This window comes from Chaetodon trifascialis, chromosome 18 (genome assembly GCF_039877785.1).
Source record: "Chaetodon trifascialis isolate fChaTrf1 chromosome 18, fChaTrf1.hap1, whole genome shotgun sequence".
NCBI classification, from domain to species: Eukaryota; Metazoa; Chordata; class Actinopteri; order Chaetodontiformes; family Chaetodontidae; genus Chaetodon; species Chaetodon trifascialis.
The window spans coordinates 22,266,275-22,282,500 of record NC_092073.1 but is presented as its reverse complement, the minus strand read 5'-3'; the positions used below and the strand labels follow the sequence as shown (position 1 = coordinate 22,282,500).

General features: G+C 47.1%; 1 protein-coding gene across 1 annotated transcript in view; it reads left to right on the top strand.

The window, feature by feature from the left end:
• LOC139346903 (vasoactive intestinal polypeptide receptor 2-like) overlaps positions 1–15,724 on the top strand; it is a 24,649-nt gene extending 8,925 nt beyond the window's left edge. Inside the window, exons 4-13 of the mRNA XM_070986269.1 lie at positions 1,980–2,077; positions 10,506–10,603; positions 11,505–11,643; positions 12,828–12,978; positions 13,732–13,792; positions 14,237–14,306; positions 14,509–14,600; positions 14,885–15,023; positions 15,311–15,352; positions 15,450–15,724. Coding sequence (XP_070842370.1) covers positions 1,980–2,077; positions 10,506–10,603; positions 11,505–11,643; positions 12,828–12,978; positions 13,732–13,792; positions 14,237–14,306; positions 14,509–14,600; positions 14,885–15,023; positions 15,311–15,352; positions 15,450–15,623 — 1,064 coding nt within the window. The 3' untranslated portion in view covers positions 15,624–15,724. The remainder of the gene's footprint in view (positions 1–1,979; positions 2,078–10,505; positions 10,604–11,504; positions 11,644–12,827; positions 12,979–13,731; positions 13,793–14,236; positions 14,307–14,508; positions 14,601–14,884; positions 15,024–15,310; positions 15,353–15,449) is intronic.
• The last annotated feature ends 502 nt before the right edge of the window (positions 15,725–16,226 follow it).

Below are 16,226 nucleotides of genomic sequence, written 5' to 3'. Positions count from 1 at the left end.
CTTGTGAACTGGTCTTTGTCGTATCTGTTTATATGATGTATTCATGTGTTTATTGTCAGTGTGCTTCAGACGATAAAGTTGCCGTCGCGCTCGCCTCCTCTGGCCTCCTCTGGCCTCCTCTTTCCTCCTCTGGCCTCCTCTGGCCTCCTCTGGCCTCCTCTGGCCTCCTCTCGCCTCCTCTTTCCTCCTCTGGCCTCCTCTGGCCTCCTCTTTCCTCCTCTGGCCTCCTCTGGCCTCCTCTGGCCTCCTCTCGCCTCCTCTTTCCTCCTCTGGCCTCCTCTGGCCTCCTCTTTCCTCCTCTGGCCTCCTCTGGCCTCCTCTCTCCTCCTCTGGCCTTCTCTGGCCTCCTCTTTCCTCCTCTGGCCTCCTCTGGCCTCCTCTGGCCTCCTCTTTCCTCCTCTGGCCTCCTCTGGCCTCCTCTCTCCTCCTCTGGCCTTCTCTGGCCTCCTCTTTCCTCCTCTGGCCTCCTCTGGCCTCCTCTGGCCTCCTCTTTCCTCCTCTCGCCTCCTCTCGCCTCCTCTTTCCTCCTCTGGCCTCCTCTGGCCTCCTCTTTCCTCCTCTGGCCTCCTCTGGCCTCCTCTTTCCTCCTCTTTCCTCCTCTGGCCTCCTCTTTCCTCCTCTGGCCTCCTCTGGCCTCCTCTTTCCTCCTCTGGCCTCCTCTTTCCTCCTCTCGCCTCCTCTCGCCTCCTCTCTCCTCCTCTCGCCTCCTCTGGCCTCCTCTCGCCTCCTCTCGCCTCCTCTTTCCTCCTCTCGCTCTTTATCTTCGTGAACTTCTCACCTCCCCCCGTCTCCACGGCTGTGTTTTCCTCTCCTGCCTCCCTGCTGTGCTGCTCGGGCTCGTTTGCTTAATGAGTGTAATTATTCGCGGGGCGGCTGACGGCATCTGGCCTGGCCGACTTTTCCCTCGGCAGCATCTGTTTCATCCCGCTCTCATCTCGCCCTGCGGGGATGGAAAGCATCGACTCGGCCCAGTTAAAATCACAGCGGCCCATTAGCTTAGCTTAGCATACAGACTGGAAGCGGGGGGAAACAGCTAGCCTGTCTCTGTCAAAGATTAGGAAATCCACTGTCCACGCTCTCTGGTGAGAACGGGACGCGTTTGATTCGTGTTGTTTTGCAGAGTCTTGAGAGCAGGATGTTGGGAAACGTGCAGATTGCTGTGTCATGATGTCATGTTGCATCTTGCTGTTTGTGGTGGAAGTTTCAACATAACCCGGTTGCTGATCAGTTCTGGTGAATTTCACATCTATAAATTTCACAGTTTTCAGGAACAGAAAGAGCAAACCTCTGATGAACTGCCTCAAACTGACCTTTAAAATCAGCCTCCATGAACGGAGCTCCGTGTGTATGGAAGCATGAATGAGGCAAACAGCTGTCAGTTTTTTCTCATAGAAAAACTTTATTTACACTTGTTGACGCTTCAGAGGAGGTAAATAGGTAGAAGTAAGAGATGTTTGCAGAGAAGAATGGGCTGCAGTATGTTGGGCTCTCTGGGCCACCGTACTCACTGTTGAGACGAGTTCGGCTGACTTAAGGTGGACAGACTGTTAGCTGGCTGCAGCCTTGGTAACAAACACACCGCTGTAGAGCACAGCTCAAGTGTATTTACAATAAGACTGTTAAGAAATCTGCTGCCAGCGGCTGAGGGCCTCCAATATGGCCGACGGTCTGCAGTCCCCTGATGCTTCCACTTTATTTACACTGAGATTCGTCTTTATTGAGTTCAGAGTAAAACATTTTGTGACGTTGTTTGTTGTAGTTACGACCAGTTCAGGCTGCTGATTGGTTGTCACTTTCCATCAGAGTTTTTAAAGTTAGCAAACTTTTAGAAACTCTGTAGCTTGATTTTCATCTCAAACGTATTTAGAAATACACACATGTGGACTGAAGAAAGAGCTCTGGAGGTGTCTAAAGATCTGTGTGTGTGTGTGTGTGTGTGTGTGTGTGTGTGTGTGTGTGTGTGTGTGTGTGTCGCTCAGGTACCCTCAGCAGGAACTGTACAGAGGAAGGCTGGTCTGTCGTCTACCCCGTCATCACCGTCGCCTGCTCGTCAGACAACATGGACGAACCCAGCGAGGTGAGTTCCTGCGTGTCTGTATGAAGCGATGATGACGAGTGTGTGTGTGTGTGTGTGTGTGTGTGTGTGTGTGTGTGTGTGTGTGTCTGACTTCATGTTTGATGTCTGATTGTGCAGCTTTGGCTGATGCATGCACAGAGAGTTGTATGAAACGGGGTTGGTCTGATGTTCCCAGGGTTAATTTTAGGATTTAGGATTTAGGATTCAGATCTGACTTTTATTTTGAAAAAACCTTCTTCTTGCTTTGTGTCTTTGCAGTTTGCTTGCTTTGATTCGGACTCTGGGAACATTGATATGCTTCCCTCCCAGTTAGCACCCCAAAATAATTAATTACACTTTGCTTCAGTGGTTACCAACCTGTGGATCAATACACGATCACGACATGATTGACACGATTAAAAACCAATATGTCACGAACTCACAAATGAATTTTTGTCCTTAATTGTTCTCTGATCTTTGCTACGTCTGTGAACTGAGGGACAGTTTTACCTCCATGTCGGTTCTTTTTGCAGGAAATGATCAGGAAACTAGAAAAACTGCACGTCTTTGCAAATGTTTGATCAACGAGATCAGATTTCAGCTGCTTCCAGTTAAAGTCTACCTGCTTCTTGATTTTAGGTCATTTATTCACTTTGTTTTCTGAAGAACAGCAGTTTGAAAGGTTGAAGCAAAAATCTGCAAATGCTGTGGGTTTGATACCACAATGGTCTCCTTTCGTTTTCAATCAGAGGAACGCGTGAACAGCAGGAGGAAGTTCTCCGTCGTGCAAATCACAGACTTCATTTTCAGCCTGCGGTTTAGACAAAGATCGTATCTCCATTTTGACCCATTTTGAATGCTTTGTTCAACAAGCAAACCAACCACAGACCCAGTTTCCAAACAGCCCAGTTTGGTCTGATCTGATCTTCAAAAGCCAACCAAGGACAGTTTCAGTGTGAATGTTCGTTTGGAGTACACGCATGGTTGAACTTTGACCCCCAGCTGTCAGAATCACTGTTAGTGCTGCTGCCATTGAGTAATTAAAGTCTGAACACGCTGAAGTAGAAGGTTTTTATTATCCCACATGAATATTTTTTAAGTAAATGCCTGCAGATGATTTTATCTGGAGAACACAATGGCACCACAGCACGAAGCCTCATCTTAGTCCAAGCCCAATAAAAACTGGAAACACTATTACAGAAACCGAATATTTCACCTGCTAATTTGAAAGGAGAAAACATCTTTCTTTGTTTTGTTATCATGTTTTGGACTAAATACTTTTACCCAGTGGATCGTCTGGACCTTTGTTGATGTTAATGGACCGTTTTTGTCGGAGTTTTTTGGATCTTTGAGAGACGTAATGGGTGAGTTGCCTCGATGTTGTGTCAGTTTTAACGATTCAAACGGTTGTTTGCTGTTTATTGCACCTCGTTAACTTAGGTGTTAAGGAAGCAGTCATTTTAAGCCAACCATGATGTTTTTCACAGCGTAAGCACGGAAAAATTTTGTTGTAAACCTAACAAAAATGCTACATTACATGAAATGTTGCTCAGCAAGCTTTATTTTGAAAGTGTCACAGGGCGTTGCATATTTATTATTTGCAGCTTGACCGCAGAATGAGAACATGTTTTGACGCATGCACAACGCCAAACGTGACGCGGGCCGGCGTAGGCAGACGGATGTGATATATGTCTGATAGCTGGTTGTTCAGTGTGCGTCAAACTTTGTGTTGACAGTTTGTTTTTGTCCCTTTCCTGTTTGAACAAGCCCCTCTCGCTCCATTAAGAAACGTCTTTCCCAGTTAGCTGTGGAAAAGTCAACATACTGTACATTGTTTGTAACTTCCATCCAGGACATCACGTGATGTTTCCTGATGTTACGCTCCCATCAGCACCACAGCACGATCTGTCAGCGCCTCCAAAACTTTTCGTTTCGTTTTAATATGTGAGCCTGTCTGTTAGCATGTTTAGCCTTATTGTAAAGACCCTCATATCGAATCACAGGAATGCATCCTTAAAGAATCATTGCCTTCATTGGCTTTGGGGCTGAAACAGCCTACAGAGTGTGCATGTGGTCCACTCTTATGAAGCTCATGAGGCTGTTTTCTCATGATAAACGATCTGGTTATCTGGAGAAATCGGCCATTTGTTTTCTCAAGATAACGAGATAACCAAGCTTTGTTGTCTGGAGATAACGAAATAATTAACTCACGATATCAACAGCGCTAAGGGAGTAATTGCAAGCACAGTTATGCATGAGAAGTGGAATATAATCATTTGTACAGCTTTAAATGAGAAGGACGTGCAGGTGAAGAGAGTTCACATCTGCTGAAAGAGGTTTTGCTTTCCATAAAAAGAGCTGAAGGTTCATGTTAATCCAGGACTGTGGACTTTGTCCCTTTTAGGAAGGAATCATTTAATGGCCAGTACAAAAGGAGGGATGATTGTCATAGAGTCGACCCTCCAAAACAAAGCAAAGTGCTCAGTGTGACTTATAACGGTGAGGAAAATACTCAAATTAAAAAAGATTCACTTTGAAATGAAGGTTCAGACTCCCCAGATGATTGATTTGCAAACAGGAATCCATCAGGTTTTGGACGTAAGTTCACTTTATCACCTCGATGATCAGATTAACGTCCGTGTCACCGGTTCCTGCTGCTCGGCTTCCAGTCAGCCGACGTTCATCCGCTGTGGTGAGGCGAGCAAGCAGATTTGATATCAGCTTCACGCGTCAGCATCTCTGCACACGTTTATCTGTTGAAAGAGGACGCTCTGACAGAGATGGACGAGCAGGAGGGTCGGGGTGAAGAGGGCAGATCACACGTGAGCAAAGAGAGGACGGGCAGTTTTTGGCTGACGGACCTTTGACCTCCGATCACTCGACTGAAACTCCTCTTTCTGTCTGAAGACCCATGGAAGTCGGCCTTTGCCGTCATCGTGTCCTCATTGTCTGCACTTAGATTTAGAGCACTGTCCACGGAAAAGACAAAGACAAATGATCTACTCGTGTCTAACCACACAGATATTTTTGTTTTTATTCATTTAAGTTTCAGGACGTATCCTCTGAGGTTTCTGCCTCCAGCATGACACACTGGAGGCGACGGGAAGGTATCTGGTGGCATTCAATGCTTCGTAATTGAGATTTTGTGCGGAGGCTGCGTAAATGAAACTGTGAGTTCAGGCCGGTGGTTGCAGGAGTGCGCAGTGTTTCTGGTCAAGTTAATGTCAGTCAGAAGTGGCAGATTCCAGCATCATGTGAGTCCTGTGGAAAACATGTCCTTGTACTGTCTGTGTACACACTGGGTCAGTACAGCTGGTAGCATGTTAGCATGTTAATGTTAGCATTTAGCTAAAACGCCACACAGACCCACTGGCATGCCTGTAAACCCACGGGGCTCCACTGGGATGTGGTTCTGGTCCGTCCGCCACTGAGCAGGTCCTCCAAAACCTTTAAAAAGAGAGTTCAGCGGGGCCGTGACATGGACTCAAGGTTCCTGAGTTCTTTAAAAGGTTCCTGTGGTGCAAAGAGGACATGAGCTGATGCATCAGCTGCACTTTTCCTCACTGTTCTTTTCTTTTTCTGTTCTCACATTTAACACAAATAGAGAATCTGCCGAGCAGGTTTGAGGATTCAGAGCAGCTGAGTCCATTGTGGCGAGACGCCGGCTTAAACCCCCAGCTCCTCCAGCTGAGTTGTGGGGTTCAGTTTCTGGTCTTGGGTTCAGTTTCTGGTCTTGGGTTCAGTTCCTGGTCTTTGCTCTAATCCGCCCTCGTCTGCTCGCATATCTGCCTCTTCACAAGATGAAGGCAAACTGGAGGAATTTTTTCCCTCTGCGGCCGACTCCTCAGAGGATTATGAGGCCGAATGACACAGCTGAACGTTTAACCCTGTGAGTGATGCAGGTGGTTCACAGAGCGCTGAACCGTGTGTGTATATGGACGTTTTAACCGGCCCGCCGGCCCGAGGCGTCCTGTGCGATGCCACGCGGCTTATTTTCTTACCTTCCTGCTTATTGCTTGTAGTCATGGCTGCATTCCAGGAGCCTTTGCTTTCCACTGACCTTTAAACAGCCGAGTAACATCCAGGTTTAAGAGAATATCCGGACCCATTATTGTGCCACGATTCATCCCACACACTCGTCTGATGTTGAATCCTCTGCAGACAAATGAAGGCTGTGCTAACACACCTGAGCTCAGAGAAACATTCAAAATACTGAGCTTTCATCAGTTCCACGTCGCTGTTCTTCAAGCCTCTGAAACATCTCGCTGTATATTTTCCCTTCCGTCTCCTCTGTTTACAGCGTCTTTTTTCTCACCGCTGGACTGTGTTTCTGTCCTCTGTGTGTATAAACACTGAAGATTGTGCTCCACCGAGTGCTTGCTGCTGCTCACAGGACATGTGGAAGCTTTAATCTTGTTTTTATAATCACCCACACGTCCAACAGTTCAGATGACGGTCTCATGTCTCCGTTTAGTCTAATTAAAGGTGAAATGAGGCTGTGGTGAAGCGCAGCCTCCTGACCTGCATCACTGATGTGAAACTGCTGATACTGCGTCGATCAGAAAACAGATAAGTCGCCGTTTGTGCGACGTTTCCTTATGTAGAACAACGTGCCAGCGCTCCATTTGACTGCTGTGCAACAAAAACAAATGAGCTGTCCCACATAAACCATAATGACTGTGCTGAGCGTGAGTTCAACGGCTGAACACTGAATGCAGCATTCAGCAGAGATACGCAGCGTTGTTTCCAAATGGATTTATTCTGCTGCCTCAAATCTTCTTCTTCTTCTTCTTCTTCTTGTTTCTGGCCCATCAGCGAGGTCCTCCAGCGGCACCACAGCAGCTGTCATTACACACAGCTGCGGCTATTTATCTGTTATGGATCGAGCTTTGTTTGACAGTTTATGCCATTTCCCATGACAAAGACGGCCCACATAGCGGATGTTGACGAGTGCTGCTGTGTTCAAAAAACTGCGGCTAATTTCAGAATCTGGCCAAATTTCTGCCCCATCGTTTTCGTTGACGTGCGGGTTGAGGTCACGACGGCAGATGGATTACACAAACAGGATGGTTTTTGGATTTCAGGCGTGTTAGAAATTTAGTGAGTTGATTTCTGTCGTGGCTGCTGTCAAAAGAGGACGATGAAGACGCAGTGTGAGTTAACAAAGTGCAGAAGACGAGTAAGAACACACAGCGTCTGTCCAGAAGGACAGTGGACATGTTTGTGCGTGAGCCTCCAGATTAAACACAATTTTAGGCTTAAATCTTTAATAATAGACGAGACAAGCTGCAAAAAACATCAGTTTGCTCTTAGACGAGGAGACGGTTTCACCTCGTGAGCATGAAGTCAGATTTTGGTCAAATTTCCAGCCGGTGTTGAGCAGACGGATGCAGGATGAGCGAGCTCGGCCGTTTGTTTGGTCGACTGACGGTTTGATTGTTTTTGTTGAGCTGCAGAGTAAAAATTGAAGCAGCCAAACGATGAAGGGAGAAAGACGAAGAGCTGAAACACAACTATGAGTAAAGTAATAAACAGAGTACAGAATCAGTCGTGTACTGTGCACATCTGAGCGGTGACAGAAAACAGTAGGACATGAGGATGCACACACACACACACACACACACACACACACACACACACGCACACACACACACACAGCTGGCTCGTGATTGTCTCCAGGTGTGGGATTCCCGCTCTTTGACTGTCGGTGAAGCCTCTGTTTGTTTCCTGTTGAAGAGACAGCTGGAGGCAGACGTCACTGCCGGCACTCGCAGATACTCACTGTTCAATACGAAGAGAAGAGACGTACTTTATTTATCACATCATGTTACACACACACACACACACACACACACACACACACACACCATGCTTGTGAAATTTTTTCTCTGCATTTGACCCCTCCTTGGTCAGTCCTTCCTCTGCAGCAGACCAGGAGCGGTGGGCTGCCAGCCGACAGCAGCGCCCGGGGACCCAGTTCTTTTCGTCACTGTTGGTCAGGTGGTGATCTTCTTGCATGTTTTTAGTGGGCGTATTTAAGGAGGAAACCCCAGGTGAACATGGGGAGAGCATGCAAACTCCACACAGAAGTTTGCTTTCCTTGAGATAAGCAGCAGGCACTGAAGACATGGTGGAGGACAGGCCCACAGCTCTCCAGACAGGAATCAAACCTGGGACCTTCTAGCTGTGAGGCGACAGTGTTTCCACTGTACCACCGTGACACCAAACAGCGACGCAGCCGATCGTCGTCTCCAATTGTGATCCTGATGAGTCTTCAGCAGGCTTTAATGTCCCGTTCACACACACGGACTCACACACAGGAGGATGTTGAAGACGTCTCAACCATTCATTTGTTTGGATTCCCTCAATGAAAAGGACGGTTTTCTGCTCCACTTGTGGTCAACAGCTGATAAAACGACAAGCCACGTGAGAGCGATCACTCATTGTTCAGATGTGTCTGCAGCTTCAGCGAGAACGTGAACACATGAAGAAGGTCCTGAAGGACGTCCTGAAAGACGTCCACTGGCCAGATACAGGCACTGCACTGCTGTAGTCCAGGTCCTTCATTCATTCTCCGGCTCGTCCAAACTACAGGAGCTGATCCTCATTCAGTGTACACCCAGTGGTTGGATCAGATCGAGGTCAGGTCGCCACCAGAACCGAGTTCTTTTGGGACTAGACAGACCACCTTTTCTCAGGTGTGTCCCAACCTACCTGCACTAACCGGGTTTCTTCTAACAGGTTAGAGTGAAAGCACCTGAAGACGTCGCTCAGGAAATGAATTCAGTTATTTTTGGCGCCATGAGGGAATATCTGAACTTTCAGAGCTGAGAGTGTAAATTATGCACTCAGTGCTAAACACCAGACCGAGACTTCCATCATGACCGGGAGGCCGTTCAACCTAAAGTTCAGCGTGGCTTTAATTCTCCGGTGTCAGCGAGGAAGACAGAAAGGGCGAGTGAGCGAGCGAGCCGGAGTTTATAGATGGAGTTTGTTTGGATGTAGAAAGCAGTGAGGCTGCAGCAGACCAGAGCCAGCAGGTCATCAGCTCCCAGCCAGCAGGCCTGACAATCAAGGCCAGGAATGAGACGCTGATGCCAGGCTGCCAGCGACTGTGTGTCCTCACATGTCCCTCTGCTTCTGTGGACAGTGCCGGAGGGAGTACTGAGACCCTTCACTGAGGTACAAGTACTCATGATACAAGAAGGAAAATGCTTCCAACAGAAGTTACAAAAATACAATAAAATGCAAATACAACACAAAAAATATAAATGCAGACATTTTAAAACATCAATAATGGGACGAGGAAGGAAAGACAGATGAGAAGTAGGAAGAAAGGAAGGATTGAAGGAGGAAACGAAGGAAAGAAGGATAAAAGAGAGGAAAGAGAAACAATGGACAGAGGGAAGGAGGACAAAGGATGAAAGACGGACAGAGAAGACAAAGTGTCCAGAAATCTTTAAATTAAGTTTGTAAAGCGTCTCAACATGATGCTGAAGTTCAGCAGCTGCAAACAGGAAGTGGACACGCAGCACACAGCTTGTATGAATATGTTCATTTGTGTGTGTGTTTAAGTGAAGAGGCTCGCAGTTCATGTGTGTTCACGCGCACGTGCTCATGCATGTCTGAATGTACATGCAGAGCGTGTGCGTGTGTCCACTTAATGGCCAGATGGTGTGTCAGACGTGGGGAATGTTGTTTATAGAAGATGAGAGCGATGAATGCCAGGCCCCGCCACACACACACACACACACACACACACACACACACACACACACACACACACCGAGTGAGCAGTAACACACATCCCTGAAGTCCAAATCCGTCTGTGTGTGTCGGCCTGAGGAGCTTGTGGAGAGTTTGTGCTGTTTTGAGATGGACCAGGCTCTCATCCTGATCCCGCTCTTATTGTGAAAGAGCCTCTCCTCTCTGTGAAGAGACCCAGGAGCTCCGTGAGCGCTGCTGCTCGTCTCGTGCATCCGTCAGTGTCGTCGCTGTCGGGCGGTGTGGGAAAATGAGCCTGGAAGTTACTGAAAGGAAGGAAGCTTCAGGTGCGTTGAGAATCCTTGTCTCTGATTGGCCGCTCTCTAAATGACCACACAAGGCTCCTCTACATCCTTTCAGTTATCAGGCTGCAGCTCTGTTTGCTTGTTGGAGGAGTAAACAGTGATTACTCACACAGTCATTTCCTCATTTAAAGTGTAGAAGAAGAAACAGAGCAGCGCCCCCCAGTGGCTCGAACTGTCTGCCTGGACGGAAAACACAGCTGGAGACCAGTGCAGAGTACTTTTGCTCTGAAACCAAGAATCATTTTAATCTAATGTTTAATTAATGCTCTTATCTCATTAGCACGCATGTTTATTTTCAGTCAGCGGTCACGTTGGACAGCTCGTCCCGTTCGTCCTCGTCCACTGCACACTAACAGTGTCCTCTGCGTCTGTGTGTGCAGCTGGTCTTCTACAGGGTGGTGAAGATACTGTCTGCTCTGGGCCACAGCCTGTCCCTCATCACTCTGCTCACCAGCACCATCATCATCTGTCTGTTCAGGTCAGCACGCACGCACGCACACACACACTTACACACACACGCACACACACACACATACACACGCTTGTCTGTCCACCAGTCACACACACCAGTGAAACCAGTGAGACAAGGTGTTTAAACTGAGACAAAACTGACGTCTTTTATGGGTTTTTTTAGATTGTGAGCATTATATCAGGTACATTTAAGTGAAGTTCAGACTCAAAATGCATTTTCTGCAGTGCAAACTAGAAAAAATGTTGCCATGAAAATTCACTTTAACATTTTTCCTTTAAGTCTGGCAAAGATTCTTAGGTGTGTTGATCTTCACAGGTATTGTAGCGATGTGTTCAGGGCGCCCCGGTTTTTCCACAGTCTGCAGAATCAGATGGTCACTGCAGATGTAGCACAAGAGACGAGCATCGGGAATCATTTCAGGATCCCAGATTGAACCACGTCCTGACAGATAACACTTCAAACCAGCTGGACTGATTCAGATTTTGTTTACTACAAATCATCTTGCAGCAGCGTCATCTGAGGCTCACACATGTTGCTCCTCCAGCTGAAGTTGATTTATGAATGCAGACGTCACAGTTTCTCTTCTTTGCAAAGAAATACAGAAAATGAGATTATTTCAGTAAACGTTATGGCCGACAGCGTAGAGTGTGTGTGCACGTGTGTCGCACAAACGTTTCGTCCTCACGGAGCTCTCGGGGTGAGAGCAGCTCGTTGTAGAAGTGTGTGAGGCTGATGGACGCTGCAGCTCAGCCTGGACCAGCTCCAGCTGTTCACTCGGCTGCTATCAGCGTGTTTAGATACCACATCCTTCACTGGATTCACACCCTGACGCACTCTGTAAACACACTTCTTAGCATTCTTCTGTGTGTGTGTGTGTGTGTGTGTGTGTTCGTGTGTGTGTGCACAGGAGGCTCCACTGCACCAGGAACTACATCCATCTGAACTTGTTTGTGTCGTTCATGCTGCGAGCCGTGGCCGTGCTGACCAAAGACACGCTGCTCTTCTCTGACGAGGAGTCCACAGACTGCAGCGTTCAGCCCTCGCTGGTGAGACGTGCTCGTTGGCTTTACTGGACTTCAGAGGACGTCTCCTGTCAGCACGTCCATCGCTGTTGATTTCCACCTCTAATATGTCCAATACAGATTGTTTGAGCCCTTTAACTCCCTGGAGAGACACAGATTGTACTTATCTTTTGTATGTATGTGTACATACTCCATGCATACATACATACATACATACATGTATACACGCATGCAGATTCAATGCATATATGCACAAATTTCATATTCTTTGTTCAGTTTTATTGCCTATTTTATTGATCTGTTCCTGTGTGTGCAGCATTGACGCGGCTGCAGCTGCTTTTCCTTGTTCAGTCCTGCGTTGTATAACGACAGTAAAGCTGACCTGAAGCTGTATTTTAAGGCTTCAGTTATATTGCACCTGCTTTATTATTACACCAGCGTGTTGTTTCTCTCATTGACACCGGTCGTATTCACACTAGTTGTTTTACGGCACACGTGGCACCTGTAAATTGATTAGTTTTATGTCTGAACGATGTAATGACCCCTGAGTTCAGAGGCTGTGCCAGCTGCTAACACTGTGGTAGCCAGTCAGCAGATAAAGGAGGCAGACCTTACCTGAACTGCAGTGTCACACCTGACCTTCCTCTCTGTGTCATCCAGCCTATATTATGTAAGACCCGCCCTCTTGAAGCTCGGCACCCAATCAAAAATGACAGCCTGTGACTGACGAGCCATCCTCAATGTGCTGTATAGTGGTAACGTCCTGCTGGCCAAACAGTTGATGGGAAAGGTTGAATATAGATTGATTACAGGTGTAACGGACTCAAACCCCTCAGTTTGATACGCACTGTTGTTTTTAGGTTTGTTTTCTTGTACTGTGGGGAAAACAAAGATCATATACATCACAAAAATCATAGTACTTTGAGCCACGAACCTCCACTTAGTGAATCTCCAGTTTCATTGTTTTACAGCGGCGGCTTACTGGATAATCCGTGTTTATTATCAGTTAGCTTGGTTTACATAGCTCGACATCCATGGCGTTTATGGTGCAGGCTGACAGGGATGCAGGTGCATGAAGTTGCTGTAGCGTCTGAGCTTTGAGATCGAGTTGAGCAGATTAAGTGGATGTCCGTGTTTTCAGACGTCTGAATAGAATAAAACTGTGAGCGAGTCATCTTCTTCAGTCATCGGTGCTGCTGTTGTTGCAGGTGGGCTGTAAGGCCAGCCTGGTGTTCTTCAACTACTTCATCATGGCCAACTTCTTCTGGCTGCTGGTGGAGGGTCTGTACCTGCACACGCTGCTGCTCGTCATCCACAACTACTCCACCCGCCTCTCCATCTACATGCTCATCGGCTGGGGTAGGCTGCACCTCAACAGGAGCTTTGTTTCTCATGACCTTTGGCAGTTTGTTTGTAGAAACTGTAAATTTCTGACTTTGGCGCCCCCGGGTGGTAACATTAAAAAAGACACTGTGACAGGCAGCGTTACACATGACCACTGAACACACTGCACGCCAACTATTTTGTTGTTTGGTGACCAAAAGAGGAGGGAGAAATAGAGATTTAGCTGTTTTATTGCTGTTTTCACATGTCAGGACTAACAACGTGAAAAATGCTAGCTCTGTCATGTGCACAGAGCTAATCATTACCTCTTACTTGCCATTTCCCTCTGTTACTTTGTGCTAAGCTACGCTAACCAGCTGCTGGTTGGTTACATGAACGTGGTATCAATCTTCTCATCTAACTCTCAGCTCACACAAGACAAAGTCTGTTGTGAAATGTCTTGCAGAAACACTTTCACATGCACACAGACAGACAGAATGAGCTTTATGCTGTTAAAGTGGACCAGTCTATTTCCTGAAAGGTCGGCCCGTAAACACTTTCCTGGCTCAGTTCCGTTCTGTCTCAGCTGCTGCCATCTAACACCTCCCTCCAACATCCATCACCACTTTACCAACACTTCCTCCCTAATGCATCAGCGCTTAGCTCCAGCTGTTTCATGTACGCCCGTGTGCAGACGTCATGTTTCCTGCTGGCACCTGGTGAGGATGTTCTGCGTCTGGCAGACTGAGAATCTAAACAGACTTTCTCTCCTCTCTCTCCGTCTCTCAGGAATCCCTTTTGTTTTCATGGTTGCGTGGATCATATGTAGGATAAACCTGGAGGACACAAGGCGAGTCTGCATGTCCTGCTCTGCCAGCTGCAAAGTGTTTGTGAGGCATTTGAATGAGCAACTGTCTAGTCTGATAACGGCCTCTAGTGGCCGTTATCAGCACTGCAGCCATGATGACAAAGAAAGTCATAAAGTAAAATGACACTGAAGTCAAGTAATGAAGAATGTTTTAAAGTATGTCTGGGATGGGTCTTTCATTTTTTTCTGATATATAATCTTGATTTTGATTGAGCATGAAAGCCTTTGTTTGTTGTCCCTCAGTGATTTCCTGCCTTCCAGTTTGAGAATTACTGCTTTAGCCAATGAGAAGGCCAAAAAGATAGCGCTTTGGAGATACAAGGTTTTCATTTGGTGGTTGAAGGCCTTATAGCAGCTGCTTAGTTTGCATGTGAATGAGTCTGGTTTAAAAATACTAAAAAAAAAAGTCTGATTTCTTATTTTCAGGTGTTGGGAGTTGAACGAGAACCCCGTCCCCAAGAGACTGATCAACTGGCCCATCATGGCATCCGTCATCGTGAGTTTTTCAGTTTGATTTTTAGCATATTTTGGGATATTAAGTGACAGATTGAGACATCCATCATCATTTTCGCCACTTTCATCCAAGATGTCACCTTATCAGGCGATTTGTGGTCTCATCACTGAGTTTCAGCCGTCGTTCTTGGCAGTTTCACGGCTTTAGATCTCGATCGTCTCCTCGCTTTGTGTTTCTCTATCAGATCAACTTCATTCTGTTCATCAGCATCATCCGCATCCTGGTGCAGAAGCTGCGCTGCACCGACGTCGGAGGAAACGAACAGTCACAGTACAGGTACGCTCCCGGAAGTTTACCTCTGACCTTTCACTGATGTTTACATTTCAGATGGTTTTCAGGTGACATCATGAAAGAGGACGAGGGGGATTTTTTTTTGCGTCTTTAAGCTTATTTCCTGCATGTTTTGGAGGAAGGAAAGAACAAAATCCTGCACTTCACCTTAAATACGTCTGTCAATAACACGCACATTTGAAAACACTGTTGGTTTGCGTGTGTGCGTGTGTGTGTGTGTGTGTGTGTGTGTGTGTGCGCACGCGTGTGTGTGTGCGTGTGTTCCCCAGACGTCTGGCTAAGTCCACCCTCCTGCTCATCCCTCTGTTCGGGATAAACTACGTGGTGTTCGTCTACCTGATGGAGCCGTCAGACAAAAACATGAGTCGCATCAAGATCTTCTTTGAGCTCGGCCTCGGATCCTTCCAGGTAACATGTGACAGGTGTCACTTCACACCTGTGAGGGAGCATTCTTGCCTGATGCAGCGTTGTGGCTGCTGTCCCCTCAGGTCTTGATATATTTATTATTATACATCCATGTGTATTTTCAGATAAACAAAATGTCTTAAACAGAACTTAATTTGTTATTTTTCTTTAAAACTGGGTCTTAAGACGCCTTTTTATTTGTACAGTATGTCCATTAATATGATGCTTAATCAGTTTGTGTGCGTGTGTGTGTGTGTGTGTGTGTGTGTGTGTGTGTGTGTGTGTTTCAGGGTCTCATTGTCGCTGTCCTCTATTGTTTCCTGAACAGTGAGGTGCGTCTACACACCGCCCGGCCGTCCAAACAGAATTCTGATCATTAAACTTTGGGCCTCACACACGCTGAACTCTCCTCTGTTTGTGTGTAATCAGGTCCAGAGCGAGCTGAGGAGGACGTGGAGGAGCTTGTCCCTCAAGCGTTACGTGGGGCGCGACTACAGACTCCACGCCATGGCAGTCGGCCGGAACGGAACCGAGATCTCGGCTCAGTGTCCCAGGAACTCCAGAGCCCAGTCCATCCTGCAGACCGAGACCACCGTGCTCTGACCGGGACTGGCGCCCAGCGCTGATGCTCGATCGTAGAGCGGCTCAAGTCCCACTCAAAGACACTTTTACAGACGCGTCATTTGCTGCCGCAGGGACGGAACCTGCGACCTGCAGACGACTCTGAGGGGAACGACGTGAGACCTGCTGAAATCATGCAGAGCAGAGAGCTGCATCGGCCAGCTGAACTCTGGTTTCATGTCGTCAAACATTCGAAAGAGCAAATGAAGAATCTCAAATGAGCAACACACACTCACACACACACACACACACACACACACACACACACACACACACACACACGCACACACACACACACTCACACACACACACACACACACACACAGAGCTGGGAGATTATTTGGAGACGACGACTCCAGAACAGGCTTCAAAACAAAGAACATTTCAACGATTCAGACAGCCTGTATTTATTATAAGTATGTTGTTTTATTAATAAGGGATGAAATGAGGTGGAAAGTCGCTTCTTTTGACCTTGTTACTGTGTTTTGAAGCAGACCTGATGCCACGTTCATTTCATGTGAGATTCAGCTGGAATCTAAACTTCTGACTCGGTGTTGTCACCTTTCGTGGTCATGTGAGGTCAGA